The sequence below is a fragment of the Choloepus didactylus genome, chromosome 18, assembly GCF_015220235.1.
Source record: "Choloepus didactylus isolate mChoDid1 chromosome 18, mChoDid1.pri, whole genome shotgun sequence".
Taxonomy (NCBI): Eukaryota; Metazoa; Chordata; class Mammalia; order Pilosa; family Megalonychidae; genus Choloepus; species Choloepus didactylus.
The window spans coordinates 51514256-51538674 of NC_051324.1; the positions used below are offsets into that span (position 1 = coordinate 51514256).

At 47.7% G+C, this 24419-nt stretch overlaps 1 protein-coding gene across 3 annotated transcripts; it reads left to right on the plus strand.

Moving 5' to 3' along the window:
- The first annotated feature begins 1158 nt into the window (after positions 1-1158).
- Positions 1159-23100, plus strand: ODAD4 (outer dynein arm docking complex subunit 4). 3 transcript variants are annotated; one of them, XM_037809228.1, is made up of 13 exons: positions 1159-1329; positions 3050-3181; positions 3842-3992; positions 4638-4699; positions 4999-5164; positions 6406-6630; positions 6847-7054; positions 11165-11251; positions 12934-13130; positions 13925-14053; positions 17936-18036; positions 19888-19972; positions 22354-23100. In XM_037809228.1, the coding sequence occupies exons 1-13, from the start codon at positions 1216-1218 to the stop codon at positions 22896-22898; spliced, it is 2202 nt and encodes a 733-aa protein (XP_037665156.1). In that variant the 5' UTR covers positions 1159-1215; the 3' UTR covers positions 22899-23100. The 3 variants fall into 3 exon arrangements, with proteins under 3 accessions (XP_037665156.1, XP_037665158.1, XP_037665157.1); XM_037809230.1 differs by lacking the exon at positions 22354-23100 and adding an exon at positions 21747-21924; XM_037809229.1 differs by lacking the exon at positions 13925-14053.
- Positions 23101-24419: the final 1319 nt, after the last annotated feature.

Genomic DNA, 24419 nt, shown 5'->3' on the forward strand with positions numbered 1-24419 from the left:
AATCAGCCAGCTTCCCCATCCCTGGACAACGAACTTCCCGCCAACCATCCTTTATAAGCCCTACTGTTCCCTTGGCTTGCGGCTGTCACCATCTTTGGCTTCAGCCCGCCTGCGCATGCGCAGACAATGAACTTCCTTTTGATCAAGTTTTCGTGTCTTCTCTATTGAAAAACTTAACAGTAACATCTTGAAAAACTTTAGTACAATAACACAACCTGGGAATTGACACGGATACAATCCACTGATCTTACTCAGATTTGCCCAATTTTACACATACTTGTGTGCATGTGTCTGTGTGTTTACATTTAAATTTTAACAAAGATTCATTTAACTCCTATCATGTGCCAGCCAGCCTGTTGAATTCTGGGAATACAAAGTCAGACAAGGTCCCTGCCTGAGTACTGGTCACAAGCTCGATATTGGGAATAGAAGTTTTGAAAGTAAGGCGGTAAGGGATCTTAATGGCGCTCCTCAGGCTGCTATAGGAACCCAGAAGAAGCACTTTGTCCATTTGGTTGGTGGGGATGGAGTTGAGGGCTCTTGAGGGAAAGGCGAGGTCTGTCCGGAAAGGCCACTAGCAGGTGCTGAAAAAACGAGTTAAACTGAATGTTGAACCCAACTTTATTTTCCACGTATGCTCATTAAAATCCTCACATCCATGAAGGCTGTATTATTCTCATGCTCATTAGCAGATGGAGAATTTCAGGCTCAGGGCCCTCATGTGCCTTGTGCAGGACTATGCGGTCAGTAAATGACAGGAGTGAAGACAGCCCAAGTACTCTGACTCCAAGCCCAGTGCTCTCTTCTCCTGATGACAGAACGCGGTGCACATTTCCTTGCCTCCTATGATCTATCCCTATTTCGAATTTTGCCCCTAAACCGCTCCCTGTTTTCTTGGCTGCTTAATACCGGGGCCTTCCCGTAAACTCTGGACACGTTGCAACTCCGCAGAGAGAAAAAATGGTCCACGCAGCAGCTAGACGCGACCACCTCTCCGCGCGCACATCCCCCGCCCGGCGCGCGGCACCACGGGCGCATGCGCACGCTCGTGGCGGTTGTCCCAGGATTCAGGACACGGCAGCAGTTAGAGGAACGACCGGAAGTAATTCAGCGGCTCTCCGTTGCTAAGAGACGGGGCTTCCACAAGCCAGACAGAGGTTCTAGGGCTTCTTTTCCTTTCCTTTCTTCGCTTTGGCGTCTCCAAATCCGGTCAGCATGTCGGACCCAGAAACTGAGGGCTTGCGAAGCACCTTTCCCTCTTATATGGCGGAGGGCGAGCGGCTCTACCTATGCGGAGAATTCTCTAAAGCCGCCCAGAGCTTCAGCAACGTGAGTCGTGCTCTGAACCTGTCACACATCATCACTTTCTGTTACCTGTAACACTGAGGTCCCAATAATACCCGGAGGACCACATTCAGTTAACTGCCGACATTCAGTTAACTGCCAAGAACTCATTCTGTTATTCACCCGGTTCCTGGTTGACACCACTGATTAGCTTCATAGGTCACAGAGGAGCCTCATGCTTGGTCATTTTCTCCCAATTCCCACTTTCCTTGACCCTGATTTTTAAATGACACTTCTCTGCATTAATGACCCCCTTCCCCTACATTTTTACTTTAAAGTTTCATGATTAACTGGCCTCCTTCCATTAAACAGCCTCAGTTTCCCACTATTGTCTGGGAAATTGAATGAGAGGCTGCGTGTAGAAGTGATAAAGTCTGTAGTACACAGTAGTTCATAGAAGATGGTTAGTAAATAACTAGCCTATTTATATGTAGCCTTAATAAAAATTGCCCCACCCACTCTGGGGGACTGGGTGTTGTTTTAAGGTATCAGGCACAATGCTAAGAGCAATACAAGTCTAGGCTGGAGGTACTATTATAATCCCATTTTACAGATGAAGAAACTGAGACCGAGGTTGAGTAACATGACCAAGGTCACTAAACTAGCAAGTGGCAGAGGAAGGAGTCAAACCCAGGCACTCAGACTCCATGCTGAGGTGCTAATCAATGTACTATACTCCCTCGCCCTCACAAGTAAGCCATAAAATATTCCTATGACAATTCCTTTTGCTGCAAATGTCCCACTTCTAATTCCACATGGCATGGTAGGATAGACCTCTAACCAGTCCCAAGACTCCCCCTAAAGTCAAGTTTTTCAACTGCTCCAAGAGTCTTTTGTCCCTTTCAACCACCAACCACACCCAAAACCCAGAAATGATTGACCAGTTGGGCCAACAATTAAGATCAGGAGCCCTGCCCCCACCAATTCCCTCTCTCAAATTGCTGGACCATGTCCCATCCTCAGGAGCCCAGGCAAGGATGTAAAAGAACACCCTGGGGGAAGGTGGGCTTGAATGAGAAGTGCCCTCTTTCCACGAAAGACAGTAACTACTTCTACTTCTTAGAAAAGCAGAAAGGTCTTAGAAAGGGGTGGGTACAGTCTCAAAAGACAGTACACCTCCAGAAAGACAGTACAGAACAGAGTATGGTGATGATCTCAAACAGAAGAAAAGAGGACACCAGGAGTGGGGGAAGCCACTTTCTCATCATGATCTCCTGAGACAGTGATTAGTTCTCAGTTAATTACATAAAAAGAGTGCTAATAAAATGGATAACTCACTTCACAGATTGTCCTAAAATCCGTTTTATTTGCTGTCCAAATGCTTAGCCTTTGAAATTTGTTCTGAGTGTCTCATGCAGCTATGTCAAGTTTGTGGTTGAATTTAATGTGCACCCAACAGATCCTAAGGTTTTATTGCCTGAGTGGATTGGAGGATTCCACGTAGCATGCTCCCATGTCTCAACCAGTGGCTTCCACAATAGCCTGTGATTCAACTTTATTCAAGTGAGCTACATGCAAATAATAATGTTGACTGAGTAAATTTCAGTGTGGTGCAGCTTTGGGTTTGATGAGATCCAGCAGCCTGTTCTACTGCCCTGAAGAGTACCCTGGAGCCTCTTGCAGGAAGGGTTGAGGCTGCCTTTTCCAGTTGGCTCCTCCCTTGCCCTGCATGGCACCTGTCAACCCTGAGTGGTTCCTTTCCCAGGCTCTTCACCTTCAAAATGGAGACAAGAACTGCCTGGTTGCCCGCTCCAAGTGCTACCTGAAATTGGGAGACTTGGAGAAATCCCTGAAGGATGCAGAGGCTTCACTCCAGGGTGATCCAACTTTCTGCAAGGTGACTGGATGGGTGGAAGGACTCAATTTTGCTTTAACCACTGCCCTTTCCTGCCACTTTTCTTTTCATGGGTCACTCACTGTCATGGCCCAAGAGGGTTTTTGTAGCCAAAGGACTAAAGAAAGCACCAGACACATTCTGAGACATGAGCCTTTATTATGGACAGGGTGAGAAGTCGAGTCATGTTGCCCTGAATTCAGGAGCTTCTCTGAAATGGATTCAGGAGCTGCTCTGAATGGCAGTGACAATACTTGCACTTTGTGGGGGGCTGAATAAGCTGGTTATAAGGGCTCGACATTCCAATGGGTAAGAGAGCATAAGGTGGGTTTGCAATGTAGGGAAGGATTGATTTAATCCACGGGGAGGAGGGGAGGATTATAGATTATCTTGTAGATAACAGTATCTCAGGGAGTCTCAGGGAGGAGGTAGTTATAGATTACATTTAGACAAGGAGAATAGGTCAAACATTAACTGTCCTACATCAAGGTAACTGCTGTGTACAGTCTTCAAGACACTTGGGGGCCCAGGGTTCCCACACTCACCCAGTTCCCTACCCCGGTATTCCAACCTTGACCTCAACCTAGGACCCTTCTGTTCCACCACTTCTGAGTCCAGTATCACCTTGGCAATCCACCTTGATCTGATTTCCTTTCATTCCAGGGGATTTTACAAAAAGCCGAGACCCTGTACACCATGGGAGACTTTGAGTTTGCCTTGGTGTTTTATCATCGAGGCTACAAGCTGCGGCCTGACCGGGAATTCAAAGTTGGAATTCAGAAAGCCCAGGAAGCCATAAACAACTCAGTGGGAAGTAAGTGATCATGGAGTCTATGGCCTTATCCAGGAAGACTCTTGGAATCTTTAGGTTCGGGGGTAGGCACAATGGTTGTGTCCCACATTTGGGTTTGGCTCCTGCTGATTTTGCTGAGGATGAGGAACTGTCAATTTGGAGGACCAGTTCCTGATCCACTGTACTGAGCACTGCAACATCTGCTTTTTCTCAAAGCCAGATTATAATGGCTGTTTCAAACTAGGCCTCTCTTTGGGCGGGTGTCATATGATAGAATGGGGTCAGGCCGGTCCTGAGCCCAGACTCCCCTAGACCGTGGCTGCTTCCCTAACCATGTATGCACCCAAGGGGCTGGCCTTGCCCATCGGCTCAATGATGGGGGAGTGGGAAGAGAGTGAGAGCTTGCCATATGTTTTCAGGTCTGCCGGTGGCAGTGTAGAAAAGGCACAGGATTTGTAGAGCTGCCCCCTAGTCCGGGCCTCACTTAGTTTGGAAATCTGGCTGCCATAGCCTTGGGCTAGCGGAGGTTGTCTGATTCCTAGGAGAGTGTCGTACCAAACAGGCTGTACCTTTTGTCTGCCAAATTTAGCTGTTTCCGACATAAAAATATGTGATAGGTCATGCCTGGGGCCTTGGCTGACCTGAGCACCAGCTCCTTCCTTTCAGGTCCTTCTTCAATTAAGCTGGAGAACAAAGGAGACCTCTTCTTTTTAAGCAAGCAGGCTGAGGTAAGGGCCCCTGTTCTGTGGCCACGTCCCTCTGAGGGAAAAGGCCACATGTGCCTGGGGAGCTCCTGCCCATCATGGGTGGCATAGGATTCTGTCCCAGCTCCGTAGGGGTCTTGGGAGTCTGAATGTTCCCAGACCAGGTGGCAGCCAAGGTCTCACACACCTCATGGTTCTCAGCCCGCAGAGAAGTCCTGGAGGAGGTGGCAGAGAAGGAGTCTGGGATCACAGACCCTGGGGCCATGGCTGGGTACTCTGTGCTCCTTGTTGAGGCTCTGTTGGGTCTTGCTCCATCTTCCCAGCATAAGAAAGCCCAGCAGAAGCCTCATCCCGTGAGGCACCTCTTGCACGACACCAAGAGAGAATCCAAGCGGAAGGGCTCGCTCAAGAGTGAGAAGACGGTCCGCCAGCTCCTGGGGGAGCTCTACGTGGACAAGGAGTATCTGGAGAAGCTCCTACTGGATGAAGGTGTCAGATGCTTTGTTTATAACGGGGCTTGGGCCACGGAATTCTGGGGAGGATGTTTATGCATGAGCCCATCACGTAAGGAGAGCTGACGTGTACCCATGGACAGGTTTTACTAGCATTCTTACTTTACAGATGAGGAAACAGGCTCAGAAAGGTTAAGTCAGTCACCTGAGGTCACACATAAGTAGATTTGAACCCTGGAAGACCAGTCTCACAGCCAGCATTCTCAAGCATGCTGGTATCCCGGGAGGGAGCAGCAGAGATTCAGGCTCCTTCACCACCATAGTCCCCGAGGGGGTCTCAGGTCTTTGGTCTGTATACTAGGCAAAGGAATCCAGCTGAGAGGTACGAGAAGGGACTCCCTAGACTACTAGTCCTGAAATACCATCTGGTCCAATCTCTTTCACAGATGAGGAAACAGAGACCCGGAATGGGGAGTAACTTGTCCAAGGTGACAAGCAAGTTAGTGGTGAAGTTGACATGAGAACCCAGGCCTCTAACCTCCAGTCCACTGCTCTTCCCACCACCTTGTGCTGTCAGTGAAATAAATGTCTCACCCAAACACAGGGCATGAGGGTATTCCATTAGCTGATAAGCCTGAGTGTGAGTCAAATGCCCTGAGCCCTTGAATCAAAGGCCTTTTCTCCAGAATGGACTTTCCAAGGTCATCTGCAGGATTCCCTACAGGTCTGTATCGCAGGGGCAGCTTCAGCACCAGCACACGTCCTCGGTAACAGACCTGAATGCTTTCCTCCCTCCAGAGGTTTGCCTCTGTGAAGGGGAGGGTGGCCTGAACGTGACCCCAGGTGACCTCTGGTCAGGCGGGTGGGCAGGATTTTCCCAGCATGCACTAGCCTCTGGGTCTCTGAGGGATCACTTGGCACTGGTAACCTGGGCCAGGTCGTGCATTTAGACTCAGTCTTCCCTGAGGACATAGCTTGAAATGGGATTGCCCAAAAGGCTGGGGCCTTCTCAGAATGCTACCCACCAGCTGCCTTTCCCATTGACTCTCCTACCTTGGCAGAAAGGGCTGCCCCTGCACTAAGCTCTGTGCCATGGGAGGGCCCAGCAGGAGGCTCTGGCCTCACTTTGGCCTGGGGAGGTGCTCTTGCTTCCCTCACTGTTTTCTGTAGCCCAGGCAGAGCTTGCCAGAGAACTGCAGCAGGGTCCCCAAGCCAACAAGTGGTGACTCTCTTAGAAGCCTATCCCATTTGACCCCTCCTCACTCCCCTTCCCCACAGACCTGATCAAAGGCACCATCAAGCATGGCCTGACTGTGGAGGACCTCATCATGACTGGCATTAACTATCTGGACACCCGCAGTGACTTCTGGAGGCAGCAGAAGCCGATCTATGCCCGGGAGCGGGACCGGAAGCTAATGCAAGAGAAATGGCTGCGGGACTGCAAACGCCGTCCCTCACAGACTGCCCGGTACATCCTGAAGAGCCTTGAGGACATTAACATGTGTAGGTGCTGTTCTCATGGGGGAGGAGCAGATGCCGCCAGAGAGCCCAGAGTACCCTGGGCCTTTGCGAGGTGGTGGTGGGTTGAGGGGGAGCACCACAGTTGCCTGAGCTCCTGGCCTCTCTGACCTGTGGATGGCATTTTGGTGGGGGGAGGGATTACCCCATCAACCATGCGCAGGCTGGCCCCATCTTCTCATCACCTCTCTCCCTCCCCAGTGCTGACCAGTGGCAGTGCCGACGGGAGCCTTCAGAAAGCTGAGAAAGTGCTGAAGAAGATGTTGGAATGGAACAAAGAAGAGGTGCCCAACAAAGATGAACTGGTTGGCAACTTGTACAGCTGCATAGGGAATGCCCAGATTGAGCTGGGGCAGATGGCGGCAGCCCTGCAGAGCCACCGAAAGGACTTGGAGATCGCCAAGGAATAGTGAGTGCTTCGGGGAGGGCCAAGAGGCCAAGGCCCCTGGGCCTCTAGGGAAATGGGGTCGGGTGCAGTGTCTCAGCCTCCTGCCAGGATTGTTGGCAGCTAAGCTACCTCTCCTGGCTCCCATTTTCTACCCTGCACCCCTGCGGTAGACTCCCCTGAAAGTAAAGGGCACATGCTCAGGGCTGAGAGCAAATGGACATCTGAGACTGTTGGCTTTTTTGCCACAAGGGTTAAGGAAGTGGCCCAAGACTCAAAAAGCTCCCAGTGGTCTGACTCTTGGGGATGTTTTCATTCTTACATCATCTGAATGAGCATTCATGAACCCCAGACCTGCCAAGCACTGGTAGCACTGGGCACATCACAGGGGAACAGACACAAGGTCATTGGCCTGTAGAGATCAAACAAAAAGTGACGTGGTTAATTAATTGCAATTGTGATCAGTGACATGAAGGAAAAGAACAGAATCCCATGCAATGAGAAGGGACACACAAGGTCTGTGGGAAGGCCCTGAGGCAGGAGGAAGCTGGAGGCTGGAGAGCAGAGTCCTGCCAAGAAGGAGCGGCCCAAGTGGAGGCTGGAAGAAGTGGGCAGGGGCTGCCTCGACAGAGCCTCGCAAACTGGGGAGCTGATCAAGAGCAGGGTTTCTGGAGCAGGAAGTCCCGTAGCCTCAGTCTTCTAGCTGTGAAATGGGCAGAAGGGAGGATGAAATGCCAAAATACATGTAAAGAACTTAGAAGCCTGCCTGGTATCCACTAGAATAATAATGATTTCACCTCTTCTCAGAAATCTTCTCCTCTCAGGGATAAAATCGCTTTTCTGGGCATCTGGTTTGAACTCTTGGAGTCATCCTTGACTTCTTCCTGTCAGCTGTCTAACTGCCCCATAGTTAGCTCGAAGGCCTCTCTCTTTGTGTCTGATTATTCCATTTTCATACACATTGTCACGGCCCTAGGGGTGACCACTACTGCTCTCTCCGCCTCGGTTGTCTCTCTCCAGCTGGTCCCACGTATCACCTCCAAAGACACACTGCTCGTCGTCTATCACCTCTTCTTCCTCTGCTGGCGAAAGATCCTTGGCCCCTCATGGCCTACAGGATGAAAACCAAGCTCCTTTGCTTGGCACTCAAGGCTCTCTCTAAATCTACTTCTGTATGCTTTCTATTCCTGTACGCATCCTCCATTTGGGTCAAACTGTATTTCCTGAATATTGTCTTCTCCATCTTATCCAAACCCTAAACACTGCCCATGCCCAGTTCATTTCTCAGCCACTTCCATCCCACAGAGCAAGAGTTATCACATATTGCCATCCCAGGAGTATGGAAAAAACAAAAACAAAAACGACTTTAGAGAAAAGCCTGTCTTTGATTCCTGGCTCTGCCACTTAGAAACTGTGTGGGCTGGATTAAGTCGCTCACCTCCACTTCTTCACCTCTAACAAAGGCATACAACACCAACTCCAAGGGCTTGTGACGATTAAATAAGGAATGGACATGGGTGGCCCAGGATCTCTTTGGGTCCCTTAATTCCTTTGTAATATCCACACATGGGCCTCCCCCTCCTGCTCCAGTCTCTGCATGGGCAGCACGTGTGCCCCACTCACTCCCTCGTTCTCATCCCACGCCCCTCCTTGTCTTATCTGTTCCTCACCTTACAGTCCTGGCCTCCCCTCGCTACCCATGCAAAGCCTGCCACCCTTCCAGCACAAAGCCCAGCTTGTCCAAGTGGTCTTCCTCAGTGACCCCAGCCCTCATTTATTTCTCTGTACTTTTTTGTAGATGATTTTCTTGCGTGCCTCCTCATTACTATTATTATTTCTTATTACATGTCATTGTTATGAATAAATTAACATCCGACAAGTTAGTTTTTCCATCCATTCATGACACATATCTGTGCCCCTCACTCTAGAAGGGAAGACCAACATTAGAGATGCCGTGAGAGCAGACGGTGCCTGGCGTGGCCGAGGGGGCTTCCGCGAGGACAGGGAGGGAGGGTCAGCAGTGTCGATGAGGGGGAGGGAGAAGGGCACCCTCGGCAGAGAGACGTGGCAGGGCTGGGGACCAGGACCCGCAGGGAGTGGGAGGACAGGGCGCCACGCTCAGGCGGATGGACTGTAGCCCAAAGGTCCTGAGAGCAAATGACGGAGTTTGTTTTTGCACCAAGTACTATAATGTTGCACTTGATTCGGAACTGGGTGGTATCTGGGTGGTGGTAGATGGGTGTTCACTGTATAATTTTTTCACCTTTTTTGTATGTTTTAAAGCTGAAAACTTTTAAACTTGAAAGTTCCCCCTGGCCCACCCTCCCCCACCACTCCCCTCACCTCTCTGGGACCACGTTGGGCTGTGTCCTTCTGGTCCCCTGTCCATGTATTTACCCACATACTTCTGTATCTTCACACATACATGGGGTTTTTTTAACGAAAGCCATTCGTTTTTGTGGGTTTTTAAAAAGAATACATCTTGAAAACAGTCTCTGTTTGAATGGCTTTGTAGGAAGGAGCTTCGCTTCACACAATAATTTATTTAACTACATCCTGAAGGTGGGCACTTAGGTTGTTTGCCGTTTTGCCCTTGAAAATAGATAGTATTACAGTGGAACTCGGCAGATGTCTGTGAGTTTAGACAGAGGACCTTGGGTAGAGGAACGGCTTGATCCGGTTTGCATTTTAAAAGAACAGGTCTGGCAACAGTGCAGAAAACGAACCAGAGGAGGAGGGTTTTGTGGAAGAGGCACGCAAAAGGGGTGGCGCAGGTCGAGGACCAGACCACCACAGGGGTACTCACCTGGGCAGGAGCAAACCAGGGGCTCAGGGTGTGGTGAGTGCAAAAGCCTGCTGGGCTGGAGGGGCTTGAGGCACCATGAGGAAGTGAAGAAGCTTGCCTGGAATGGAGGGAGAGAGGGAAGAGGCTGCTTGGGGGTTTTGGGGCTGGAGGAACGTTTTATTTTATTTTTTTGTGGGGAGTTGGCTGTTTTGTAACAGAGACCTAAATAAGTTCATATGCTAATGGTAAAGAATTGAGGTTGGGGGGGGGGCAATTGTCTTTTTCTTTAAGGAAACATCTTCATCTTTTTTTCCACATGACACATAGTACTATAAAACCATTTAAGTAATATGGATACACTGAAAGTCTGCCTCATAATCTCATTTCCCCTGGATAATCATTGTTAATAGTTTGACTTACAGTCTCTCTACCTCTTTTAAAAATGTCCACATAATTTTTTTTAACACAAACGGGACTGTTACACATCACATACTGTCTGTAATATGATTTTTTAACTTACTATTTCATGGACATTTTTTCATATACAAAAATTGGTGTGAGGGCACAGATAACATTTAGATTGTTTCCAATTTTTATTACTATAAACAGAGGTTTAATGAATGTTCTTGTCACATTATCTTCTTGCAGTAAATTCCTGTAAGGGGAATGGCTGCATGCAAGGGACACTTTTGTGTGCTGTTGACTGCCCTCCAGAAAGTCACCAATAGTTTCTGTTCCCAGACACAGGGCACAAGAGGCCCTGTGTGCTCACAGCCTTGCCAGCCTAAGCGTTGCCCTCCATGTTTTCGTTTCCTTGGCTGCTTAAGCCAATACCTTGAAATAAGAATTTATTTGCTCACGGTTTGAGGCTGGGAAAAAGCCCTTATCAAAGTGACACTTTAATACTGAAGACTGTGGCATTCTGGGACGGGCTGCCAGCAATTCTTAGTCCTTAGCTTGTTACATGGTGGGGTCTCCTGATCTCTCCCTTCTCTTCCGGGTTCCATTGATGTCCAGCTTCTGGCTGCTTCCCCCTGTGGCTTTTTCTCTGTCTTTCTGAATTTCATTCTGCTTATAAAGGACTCCAGTAATAGGATTAAGACCCATCCTGATTGAAGTGAATCACACCTTAACTGAAGTAGCCTCATCAAAAAGTCCTACTTTTTGGGTTCACACCACAGGAATGGATTAGATTTAAGACATGTTTTTCTGGAGTACATATAGCTCTAAACCACCACACTCCAACTGGATCTTGAGTCCCTGCAGACCAGGGCCCCTGTCTTTACTTTCTATCTCCACGTGCCTAGAAAGCCAACGTCTAGTGAACAACTTGGTTTGCTTCTCCACAGTGACCTTCCTGATGCCAAATCTCGAGCCCTTGACAACATTGGCAGAGTTTTTGCCAGAGTTGGGAAATTCCAGCAAGCCATTGACACGTGAGTGACCAAGGACTGCCTCCCCACTCGCCCCAGGGCAAGGACTCCCCACCCTCAAGCTGAGCTCCAGCGTGGGCCTGGAATGCCAGGCAAAGAGGCATTGGAAGACCTGGGATTGGCTCCTGGATTTGCCAGGCCTCCATGGGCAAGTCATTTTTTAATCCAATAAATTAGTTATTGGAATAGAAATGGCATTTTCTCCTGGAGCACTTGTTAAATAGATGAATTACTGGATGTCTCTCCTAGACATTCTGATTCTACAGGTCTGGGTTGGAACTCAGGAATGCTTTTAACAAACACTTCAGGTGATTCTTACCTTTGGGCAAGTTCAGGAACTGGCAGGCCACTCGACCTCTGAGCCCCTTTCAGAGGCTATTCTATGACTCTTGCAATCACAAAGGGTCACTGGGTCACACAGTGTCTGAGCTCTCCAAATGGCCCAGATGTCGGACTTTTGATGTGCAGCCCTGGGTCTGGTTAACTCCTAGAATGGGATGGGCTCAGCTCCAGTGAGGGCCCTGACCCAGAGCCTAGTCAGCTCTGGGAGAGCCAGTTCCCTGGGCTGGCTCCATTAGCACTGCATGTTTAGCATGGAGAGAAATTGTCCTCGGAGCCCCCATCATTTGATTAAAGTAGTCTTGTCTGTGTTCACCAGCAGTGTTCTGCTGCAGGTAATTTGGTTTCCTGAATAGCCTCTGGTGTCTATATGCTGAAAGACAGAGGAATGTGAGCTAGATCTTAGTATCTTTTTATAATAGAAGGCTTTTATAATAAATATTTGCTTATTGTTAGAATATTAATTTGGAAAATGCAGAAAAGTACCCAATGACAAATACTGGTTCTGATCCTAATCTTACATTTATTGATTGATAATTTATTCATTGCAGGCTTTCCTCTGGGTTGATTTTCTCATGTGTGTGTGTGTGTGTGTGTGTGTGTGTGTGTGTGTGTGTGTGTGTGAGCATCTTATATATACAGTTTTGCACCCAAGTTTTTTCACTTAACACTATTCTTCACTACTGTTTTATGTTATTTCAAAGGCTATTTTGTAAACACCATCTTCAACTATTATATCAAATCTGATCCCAGAGATGTACCAAAGTAATTTTGGGTGGATGGCAAGGATAAACAAAACATGGTGCATCCATGCAATGGGATATTATTCAGCTATTAAAGAAATGAAGTTCTGATACCGGCTACAACATGGATGAATCTGGAAAGATTATGCTAAGTGAAATGAGTCAGACACAAAAGGACAAATACTGTATGATTCCACTTATATGTAGTATCTAGAATGGGCAAATTTGTAGAGACAGAAAGTAGATTAGAAGTTACCAGGGGCTAGGGGGTAAGGGGAATGGAGATTTAATGGGTACAGATTTTTTGCTTTAGGTGATGAAAGTAATGGATGGGGGTAATAGTGACCCAACAATTGTAACTAATTAATACTGCTGAATGAATGGCAACTTTTACATTATGTATATGTTACCACAATATAATTTTAAAAAATATTTGATAGTTTTAAAAAGATCTTAATGATTATGAATTCTCCCCTTGCATCTAAAATAGCTGGTAGTTGGAGAAAAATTTTTATTTTGGCACCCAGCAGGACCCCTTGGCCTCTTATGGCCAAATGCAGGGTTTGAGTGAAAGAAGCTAACTCTGGTCCTTCATGTCCCCAGGTGGGAAGAGAAGATCCCGCTGGCAAAAACCACCCTGGAGAAGACCTGGCTGTTCCACGAGATCGGCCGCTGCTACCTAGAGCTGGACCAGGCCTGGCAGGCCCAGACCTACGGCGAGAAGTCCCAGCAGTGTGCTGAAGAAGAGGGGGACATTGAGTGGCAGCTGAACACCAGTGTCCTGGTGGCCCAGGCACAAGGTATGGGCTCGGAAATGACTACCCCACCTCTCCCAGTTCTCAGGCTCAGGTTCCAAGCTCCTTACCATCTGCGTTCTCACCCCCTGCTTCATGCCAGCTGCCATCCCAGGTCTGGGACTTCTGTGGGCTGAGGTTACCATCCTAGAGTGTCCCTACCAGGACTTGTTCTGAGAGTGGGGATAAACCACTCCATTTCAACCAGCACGTGTTAAGTGCCTACTTTAAGCAAAGTACGATTAGTCTCGGGACACTCTGAGAGCAGTCCTGCCCTTGACACCCTGAGAAGCTCAGCTACAGACCAACACAGTCTGCCATCCTCGTCATAGCAGTGCCCACGTCGTGAGCCGCTCCTCTTCCCCTGGTACTTTGCACACAAGCATTCTTACACTTAATCATTAGGCCAGTCAATGATGTAGGCCTTAGTGTCCTCATTTTATAAGTGGGAAACCGAGGCACTGAGAAGTTCGGCCCATGGCCCCAGGTCACCTGAGGGGATTTTTGGAGTGATGGAAATATTCTAAAATTGGATTTAAAATTGTGGTGATCATTGCACAACTCTCTCTATAAATTTGCTAAAAATCATTGTACTGTACCCTTACAAAGAGTGAATTTTATAATTTGTAGATTATATCTTAATAAAGTTGTCAAAAAAAATAACCAGCAAGGGTTAGGGGGTGGGGAGATAGACATGAAACAAGATTGATAATATATTGATAAGTGTTGAAGTTGGGTGGTGGTTAATGGGGATTTATTATACTATTTCTTCTACTTCGTGTGTGTTTGAAATTTTTCAGAATACCAAGTGAAAAATGAAATCGCCCCAGGTCACATGGCTAGAAGTGATGGAGCTGGGACTAGAACCTGGTTCCATCTGACTCCAGAGCACAGCCTGATCATCACTGTGCTCAACCTTCCCCTCCCAGGTATATAGCTCACCCCCAGTGAAGGCAGAAATGTGACAGGGTATAATCAGGCATAGAAGCACTTACTCCGCCATTTATTCATTTTACAAATACCTAGTGGGTACCTTCTAGGCTCTAGGTTGGGCATACAGTAGTGAGCAAAAATAATAAATCTTTCCTGCCCTCCTATCTGAGGAAGTAACTGTTTAACTTTTTATTTTGAAATACTTACAAACTTACAAGAGAGTTGCAAAAATAATACAAAACACATACAGGGAACTCCAGCATACCCCCACCCAGAGACCCAGATCCAGCAACTTTGAACATTTTGTCACTTTTGCCATTTCATTCTATCCATCTATCCATCCATTCACCTGCCTGTCCGTTTATTTATCTGTTTTCTAAACATCTGAGAGTAGGTTGTATACATCATGCTCCTTGAACATACTACATTTCATAAGAATAAGGATATTCACTTATGTAACCACCTTAAGTACAATTGTCAAGTTCAAGAATTTAACATTGGTATAAAGCCTACAGTCTGTGTTCTAATTTTTTCATATATTTCAATAGAGTTTTTTTGGGCACCTTGTCTCCTCATTATTAGATCCGGCCCAGATTCATATATTTAACTGTCATTGTCTCTTTAATCATTCTTTTTTTTTTTAATTGTGGAAACATACATGCAACATAGACTTTCCCATCTCAGCCCCTCACAAGCGTACCATTCACTGGGATTACTCACATTCATAATGTTACACTACCCTCACCACTATCCATTACCTGAACTTTCCCAGCACCCCAAACAGAAACTCTTCACTCATTATTCATCAACTCCCCATACCTCCTTCCCTCTGTCCTTAGTAACCTGTACTCTCTTTCTGTCTCTATAAATTTGCATATTCCAGCTATTTCATATATGTGGAATAGGACAATATCAGTCCCTTTGTGTCTGACTTATTTCATTCAACCTGATGTCTTCAAGGTTCAAACATGTAGTAGTGTCAGGATCTCGTTCCTTTTTAAGGCTGAGTAATATTCCATTATATGTAAATTCCACATTTTGTTTATTCATTCATCTGCTGATAGAGATGGACTGAGGAATCAACTTTTTATTCACTTTTTATTTATTTATTTATTTTATCATATTTTTATTGTAGGATATAACATATATACCTAAAAATGATAACTTTCCAAGTGCAATTTAATAAGTAGTTAGAGAGCAAATTTCAAAGAATATTATAGGTTACAATTCCACAGTTTCAGTTATTTCCTTATTATGAAATATAACATATATACAAAAAGATATAGCCTTCAAATTACTATTTAGAAATTAACTTTTAAGGAGAAACTTTTCTGCCAGCTGTTCCAGGAGCTGAGGGCAGAGCTTTTGAGGCTAAGGAACAGCATTTAGGAAGTTAGGGAGAAGGAGGTCAGTGGTGGCTGGAGCTTATGGGAGCCAGAGAGGGGGTGGAGGGAGGAGGAGGTTGAGGTGAGGCCGCATCCATGGGACTTCGTTGGCCAAGTTTCAAATTGTAGATTTTTTTCCTAAGAGCATAGAGAGAATCACCAAAAGGTTGAAGATTGGGGAAGACATGACCAATGTGGCTTTTCCTACAACTCTTCTGTTCTTAGACAGGCTTCTTACGCACTGTTGGGGAGATGGGGTTTACCACTCAGGATTGATGACCTGAGTCCACTTTTGGACTTAATTGGTCTCGAGGGCCTCTGCAGAACCAAGTAACTCCCGGTTGGCCTCGGTTTCCTCTCTGTGGGGTCGATTAACTCAAATGCAGCAGCCGGGGAGCCATGGGCCTCTAGAGTCAGCACGGCCCAGCTGGGAGAGCTTGGGCTCCCGCAGCCAGAGCACCTGGCTCAGCGACCTTGGGGAAGTGGTCATTCTGTGCCTCAGTTTCATCACCTGTAAATAGAGATCACCATTATGCCTACCAATAGGGTCGCTGTGAGAAATAAGTTAAAACTCAAGCACTCAAGCGCTTAGAAGAGGATCTGGCATCTAGGAGTGCTCAGTAATAGTAACTTCTTTCCACTCTTCTCACCATATGAACTTCCTGCAAATGTCTCCAACAGTGATGAGAAACAACTGCAGTCCTTGGAAAAGCATATTTATGGCCACCAAAATATACAGGTCTACTTGTGTGAATCTGTGCAGGCACAGAAGGGGGAAATGAAGCAAGAGCAGCCCCCAGAACCAAAGTAACAGCAGGTCATATAATCAGTTAAAATTAAAAAAAAATAGTCCTTACTGTTTCACTTCCTTGAGTAGGTGTTAGGCTCCTCACAGACCATCAGTGTCATTCCCCTTTGTCTCTGAATGAACACTGCTGATTCCCCTTCTTTTCAAAAGTCTATTTGCAAAAAATGTATATTTGATCTCAATGTGACTCCACATATTTCAAAGTGTACATTTGAATCAGTCTCTTTTCAAATGTAATAGCCTTTTTTCTTAATATATTTTTTCATTTTTTTATTGAGATATACTCACATACCATACAATCATCCAAATTTTACAATCAGTTGTTCACAGTACCGTCATATAGTTGTGCATTCATCACAATCAATTTTTGAACTTTTTCATTATTCAAAAAAAAAAAAGTAAATAAACACCCAAAATATTCCATTCCCCCCATACCCCCATTATTCATTTAATTTTTGTCCCCATTTTTCTTCTCATCTGTGCATACATTGAATGAAGGGAGTGTTAAGCCACAAGGTTTTCACAATCACATAGTCACACTGTATAAGCTATATAGTTATACAGTCATCTTTAAGAATCAGGGCTATTGGGTTGCAGTTCAGCAGTTTCAGTTATTTCCATCTAGCTATTCTAATACATTAAAAACTACAAAGGGGTATCTATAGAATGCATAAGAATAACTTCCAGAATGATCTCTCAACTCCATTTGATATCTCTCAGACACTGAAATTTTGTTTCATTTCTCTTCCCCCTTTTGGTCTAGAAGGCTTTCTCAATCCCATGATGCTGGGACCAGGCTCATCCCTGGGAGTCATATCCCATGTTGCCAGGGAGATTTACACACGTGGGAGTCATGTCCCACGTAGTGGGGAGGGCAATGAGTTTACCTACAGAGTGGGCTTAGAGTCAGAGGCCACATCTGAGCCACAAAAGAGGTTCTCTGGGGTGACTCTTAGGTATAATTATAAGTAGGCTTAGCTTATAATAGCTTTTTGAAGTCTTCTGAACACAGGACCCTCCATTCCCCATGGATCCCAAAGCCATTCTTGGGAGGTGGGTGGATTTGGGGCACACTGTTAAAAAAAAGAAAGCTGTGCTATGTGAAGAAACTGGAGTATGGGAGCATTTTTCTCCTTACTTCCTGAAACTAAATTCTTAAGAAGGCCAAATCTTGATCAATCATTCCAGTCCCAGCTCCACCACTAACTAGGTGAGCTTGGTTGAGCCACCTCCTCTTTGGGTTCAGATTGTACCAGGGTGGGAGCCGAACTCCAGCTGAGGTTCCAGCCTCTAGCCCACTGATGCTTTGAACAAATATTTAAAAAATAGGGATTTGCCCCTCCTGAACAATCTGAAGGTGGCTCAGTGCTGCCGGAGATGGGGTTATCTCCCACCTACCTGGCACATGTGAGAAATAGGTCCCTACCCCAGACCGCTTCCCTCACGGATCCCTTTGTCTGGCTTGAAATCCAAGGCTCAGGTTCCCGGGTTCAGCCCCTTTCCTCAGTGGTGAGATGGAAAGGGCAGTGCCGGGCAGCTCAGACATGGTGCCTGAGGCTTGGGGATGACCTGGGGGTGGCCAGGCAGGCCAGGGGCTCCAGAGTGTCCCTGGCACTTGCAGAGGAGCTGTATCACACAGCACCCAGTGTCATGGTCAACCTGTGCCTTCTTCCCTTGCTTTCCAGTGAAGCTGAGAGACTTCGAGTCAGCCGTGAGCAACTTCGAGAAGGCCCTGGAGAGAGCAAAGCTTGTCCATAACAACGAGGCACAGCAGGCCATCATCAGCGTGAGCCTTTTCCACCCAACTGGGTCTTGGCCATGGGGTGTGGGGGTGGGTGGTCTGCCGTGAGCACTCCCCAGCCTTCCCAGTCAGCCATTCCACAGATATTTATCACTCACCTATGGCAAGGCACCTTCTAGTAGGGCAGTAGCTTTCAAATGTCACTGCTGCCATCAGCGGTAAAAGCTACTTTATATAGTAGTACACATTTTTATGTAATGCAGACAAAAGTTTTATGAAACAACACTTACCTTTACTATATACTAAGCACACTGATATTTTCTATTGTATTCTATTTAATTTTTCATTTTCTTTTATTTAATGTTGGTTGGGACCTTCTAAATTGATTTTAGGACTTGCAGTTTGAAAAATACTCCACCAGGGGACACCAAGAAATACAGTCTGATTTCCTCGTTGTCTTGCTTGGCTCCCAGTGTCTCTGGGAGAACATTCTCAACTTTTTTCTGCCTAGGCCAGGAAGGCTGTCCGTAAGTAACCTCTCTCCTGTGAGCCTCTCCAGCCTTCCAGATGGCCAGTCCTCAACCCCGCAGCACCAAAGCTTCACATCATCCCCGAACAGGCTTTCTTTTGCCTCTAGGCCTTAGTCTATGCCTTTATCCCTGCCTGGAATGTTCCACTCCCTTCACTGGACTAACCCCCACTTAACCTCTGGATTTCCCTGAGTTGCTCCCAAGGTGCCCCAGCAGGTGGCAGTCTGTCCTCAGCTTCCACAGCTGCAGGCTGTCCTTCCGCCTGTGGAGAGGAGCCGGCTCCCAGGCCCAGGGGCATCCAGGCGAAGAGCACGCACCTTTACTGGAGTCCAGCCTGAGCTCTCAGATTCACATGCGGGGCCTCTCCCATTTAAGACTCTTCCATGTGGTCGCCCTGCAGATGTGTGGAGAGAGATAGCAGGACAATTCAATTCTAAAAATACTTCCTGAGCACGGATCTGCCCTGTGCTGTCCAGCCCAAAGGTGACATGACTGTGGCGTGGCCTGAAGGGACTTCCTGGCCAACAGGAAGTCTGGGACAAAAGCACAACCTTGTTCATGACCAGTGCGATAAAGGAACTAAGGGGGTTCAAAGACGGAGCGAGAGGGCCCCAGTGGGGAGGTGGGCTGGAGGCTTTTCCATCCGGTAGGGTTTGAGGTCACCTTGAAGGCTGGGCAGGGTTTTGAAGGGTTGAGGGACAGAGAGAAAGGGCCTGTCAGGCCGAACCACCCCCTGACTCTCAGTGACTCCTCACGGGACCAGGCCCCCTGACCCCTGGCATGCAGAAGGGCTCCCAGGGGAGCAGACCAATACTGGCAAGTGTCTGGGGCCAGTGGTCATGTGAGAAGCATTCGTGGAGGGCCTGCTGGCCTCTGCCCTGTGCTGGCTGCTGGGGCCTCCGTGCAGAACGCCTACCAACCCTTGCCATGATCAACTGGAAAGCCCTTCCTGAAGGCAGCCAGCCCCTGCCGCTCCTCGGTGTGTTTCCAAGTCCCCTCCCTTGCTGCCCTGCTCACTGCTTATGGGGCTTGAATTGCCTTGCATTGGCTGGAGCCAAGAGCCACTTTAGGTTAAAATGGAGACATTAGCAGGCAGATACAGTCCCCAAATTCATGCCAAAGCCCAGGAGAGATGAATCTGTACCTACCTGCAGTTATGTATCACTGCAGTTAGTGTGGATAATTCCAAGATGATAAGTAGAAATTACCCTCACGTCTGGAAACTTCAGAGGAGCCAAAAGGAAACCGGGGTGGGCGGGGTAAGCCAGGACCCTGCCTTCTGTGAGTGGCTTTTGGGGTGAGGAATGGAAAAGGCCCAGGTGCCACTCTGGGTCTAGGAGAGTTCAGTGGCTCCCTCTCTCCACAGGCCTTGGATGATGCCAACAAGGGTATCATTGAAGAACTGAAGAAGACCAACTACAGGGAGCATCTTAAAGATAAGAAAGAGAAAGGTGAGCTCCTGGAACCCTGAAGAATTCTCCCCCTGCTCTCCCTTCCGTCAGTCCTAGCTGTGCTTGGCGGCCCCTCCACTCCAGGGCCTTGGCGCTGCCCGCTGAGCCTCCTGATCTCAGCACTGCCAGCAGCCCCAGCCTTTCTGGTCGGCTCTGCTTGTTCCATGGGGCAGGACAGGAGGGATCCAGCTCACCTTGGGCTGGGGTTTGCACCCAGGCTCTCTGATTGGAGAGCCCACATATTTATTCCTTCACTTAATTCATCAAATATTTTTTTGAGCACGTGGCATGTGCCAAGAAGGAAACAGAGGCCATTGGGAAAGACAGACAATGAGAGTTGTCAGCTCACACGATCCTGCACTCTTCAGAGCTGCTGTGCAGTGGCAGTGCCTTGCTAGGAGAGCACAAACAAGGGGGCGCGATAGGGTAGGCTTTGAGAGGAAGAACCTTCTGATTTGGGCTCGGAGTTCCCAGACTTCCACTTTCGGGGCCCTTAGTCTGTCCCAGGCACTAGGTAAGCACCAGACCAGAGTGCTCGCACCCAGTCCTCACCACCCTTGGAGGTGGGTGCTGATCTGGGGGAATTGGAAGCTGAGAGAGGTCGAGTAATCTGCCGGGGCCACAAATCCGGCGGTGGGACCCAGAGCCCACATGCTTCCTCGCTAGGCGGTGCTGGGCTGGGCAGGCACCCCTGGCACCCCAGACTGATGGGGCCTGACACGTTCTTTCTCACAAGGCCTCCAGGGAGGAAAGAGGCCCTTCACCCCCTGCCTCCAGGCTCTATCTGCCTCCACTAGGCCCAGGGCAGGCTCCATGTCAGCTTGGCCCTCAGGGTACCCTTCCATGGTGGAAGAGGTACCAGGAAGCTGGGCTCCACCTGGCCGGCAGGGAAGCCTTAAAGGAGCAGGGGGCGATAAGAATACCAGGCTCTCTTCTAAGGGATTCTTAGGGAGCGTCTCATTTGGTCTTCCCAAGAACACTGTGGAATAAGCACTATTATTAGTTTGATTTTATGGATGAGGACACAGAGGCAGAGAGAGGTTGAAGGCTCCACAGTGGGTTCGGTTTCAGGTAGTCTGGCTTCAGAACATGTGCTATTCCCATGACACCACCCTGTCTTGGAGGGGATAATAGCCTCCTGTCTGCCCCCGCTGTGGTGCCCTCACTCCAGCCAGACTGCAGTGAAGGGGAGCTGGGGTGGTGGGAGTGGGACCTTCAGGCTCCCAGGCTGAAGTGCTCTCTGGCTTGGGCATTGCGGCAAGGGTTCAGGGCTGGGGTTCTGGGCATCTGAGTAGCCAGATGACAGCCCTTTCTATAACACTGTGGTGGCTGGATCCCCTAGGAGGACCTCTGCCTTTGTCCCCTGCCCCTCAAGCCCTTGGGGCTGCTCTAAGAAGCCATGGGAGCAATAGAAGTGAAGACAGACAGCAGGGAAACCGTAGATGCACCATGTGCTGCAGAAGGGGTCCTTCCTCCGGAAGGCACTGCGGCCAATGGCAGCTGCTGAGCACTTTCCCTCTGAGTGCAGCAGGTGGCAGCATTTCTTATGTTTTCACCTCCAAATGGCTGCCTTTTTCCTGCTGTGAACCCCAAGAGCTACTATAGGCCCACAGAAACCCAGGCTTCCAGGAGGAGAATGTCAGGGAGACTCAGGGGTGGATTGGTAGCTTTTCTCCAATCTGCCCCTGCTAAAAGCAAGGAGCAGGGATCCTTTTGGTTGTAAAGTAACTCTCCAGCTGAACTTCCTACTAGCAGCCTGCTCATATTTTCACAGTAAACCTCCCAACAACTATTGAATGTGCTTCCTGGGACAAAGAGAAATGACAGAGTGAGGATGCTGGAGAAGAGAACCTTACTGTCATTTCCAGTACAGACATACCTCACTTTGTTGCACTTTGCTTTATTGCGGTGGTCTGGAATCGAGCCCACAATGTCTCAGGGATATGCCTGTATCAGTGCTATTTGTTGTAGGGAAAAGAGAATGTGTTCTGGGATTGCACTAAACTGGGTTCAAATTCTGGTTCTGCAGTGGCATTTACTTGGAGTGTGACTGTTGCATGTGTTTCTCTTCTGTCAACCTCATTCCCCTTGAGTGTAAAATGGAATCAGTGACACCATGCATTGTCATGACTTTGGAAGTGTACATCATACAGCACCTCACACAATGACTAGAACAGGGTTGGCACTCAGTGAATGATGGTTCACTTTCTTTCCTTTTTGGAAAGTGTGCTGTCAACCACCATTTCAAGAGCCTGTGAAAACAGCCCTTCTCAGGGTCTTTTTCTCTTCTGTCTCAAAAGCAAAGGCCTCCACAAGTTGGGGTTCACACAGGCCCAAAGATGAGCAAACCTTATCCTTCATCCCTCTTTCTCCTTTTCCAGAAGAGACCACTGAATTGAAAGAAGAAACAACACTGAATGGAAAGAAAGTTGAGGAGAAGGAAATAAGAAAAGAGAGAGAGAGAGAGGAAACCGAGAAGGTGATGAAGCAGTGGGAAAGAGAGCAGAGTGAGACCGAGAGAGACTTAGAAGAAGAGTCCTTTCAGGAAGATTTGAAAAGCACAGTGCTAAGAAAAGAAAAAAGCAGGCAGAGACTGGAAGCCAGCTCCTCGAGAAAAAAAGAATTTGGAGAATTGGGAATAAGGGGAAGAAGAGATTCCGACATCAGCAAAAAACTGTCAGGAAAATTAGGCACAAGGGAGTCAGGAGAAACAGGCGGGAAACTACTAGAAGTGGGCAGAAGAAAATCAAGAGAAATTTATAGAAGGCCTTCAGGGGAATTAGGTGAGACATCCTCAGAAGAATTAAGCTGGAGAGAATCAGGAGGACTAGAGAAGAAACTTTCAGAAGTAGGAAAAAGAGAGTCGAAAGAACTGGGAAAAACAAAATTAGGAGAAATAGAAATGGAAAAAAACAGAAAATGCTGAAGTAATGGAAAAAGATGAAATGGAAGATGAATAAAGCCATTGTTGAGAAGCATTAGGGATCAGGAAGCCGGAGTTCCCAGGGATCATGGGGATCTTATTTAAATTGATTTTCAAGCTGAGATTTATCTTGAATAGGAAAAAATGGGGGACTGGGCCCCACTGATCACCTCTGCCTTTTTCTGTCACTATTTTCCCTTTAAATATATAGCTTTCATTCTTACACACCTTGAGTGTATCATTGTGCCTCGTCACCCCAACCCTGTCTCAGAAGAGCCTCAGAGAAGGAATCAGTGATGCTGCATGGGGTGGTACTTTCCAAGCAGAACTCTGCCCTCACCCTAGAGACCTCCAGACAAGGGCTGACCAAGTGTGACCAAGGTGTGTGGTAATGTGGCCCTCTCACCCAGACCCTGTCCTTGGACCTCATGGAAGAAATGAGCAAGGTGCTGATGAGAAAGGGTTTCAGGAGGGAGAACAAACAGGTGACCTCCAAGGAACCTGGGAAGTTCATTGAGAGGAGGAAAGAGAAGGGCCTGGGAGGAGAGGTATGCCTTCCCAGCCGCTGGCAGTTGGTTCGTTTTGCTGAGTACCTATCATGTACAGGACACTGTAGGAGGTTTTCTAGGAGAAACCAGAATGGGACAGCCTCGGCTATCACACCTTCAGAGAGGCTGACCTATAAACTCCTAAACCTGGAAAACAGAGTGAAATGGATGCTGGGACCGATAAGGGAGCATTGTGCGCTAAGAGCAGAGGGGAAGAAAGCTAGCTCCTGCAAAAGAAAGGGGGCTATTTTTGTATGTGCCATTAACAATAATTTTGCAGTAAATGAATGACTGATCTAGAGATCAAATCAGATTTAAGTTTGTAAATAGATTTTTTTAAAAAAGATAGGGGTTTAGCCTGGGAGTAGGGGCAGCAGCTGGATTCCACCTCTGCCACCTCCTGGTGGTCCAACCAAGTAAATCAAGCTCTCCAAGCTTGTTTCTTCCTCAGGGGTGGTGTGAAGATTGAGTGCTTAGCACAACTGGCACACAGAAAGCTCTGGAAAATTGAACTGAGGGTTGAGTGGCTTCACAGAGGAGGTGGCAGCTGAGCAGCAGGCCTTAGAGAAAGTGTTAGGATTTCACTACAATATTCATCCGTCCCTTTGGCCACTGCCATCCTGGTTGGCTCCACAGTTCCTAGAAGGAAGCGTTGGGGCTGGGGCAGGGCAGGGACTAGGGCGAGGCAAGTGAGATACAGCTTCAGACGCAAAAGTTAAAAAGGAGCCCCAAAACACAGTAATCAAGTATTTTAACGCATAGTGTAAAAAAAAATCAAAATTAATGCAGAAATTCACGATACATAAAATATAAAAATTTTAAACGCAGAATTTGACCCTGTACTTGCACGACCCTGCCTCACTGGCCGCACCCTAATCGCGACCCTGGATTGGCGTGGGGAGGGGCGCGCGCGCGCGCGCGACTGCTTCCCTATTGAAGAGTTACTCATTCACATGTACTGGAAAAAAAAAGGCCG

Excerpts from the sequence above, each read along its gene's own strand:
- ODAD4 (XM_037809228.1), top strand. The coding sequence starts at position 1,216 with ATGTCGGACCCAGAAACTGAGGGCTTGCGAAGCACCTTTCCCTCTTAT. Across the intron at positions 13,131-13,924 it reads CCTGGTGGCCCAGGCACAAG|AATACCAAGTGAAAAATGAA; the intron begins GTATGGGCTCGG and ends GAAATTTTTCAG. Across the intron at positions 19,973-22,353 it reads TAAAGATAAGAAAGAGAAAG|AAGAGACCACTGAATTGAAA; the intron begins GTGAGCTCCTGG and ends CTCCTTTTCCAG.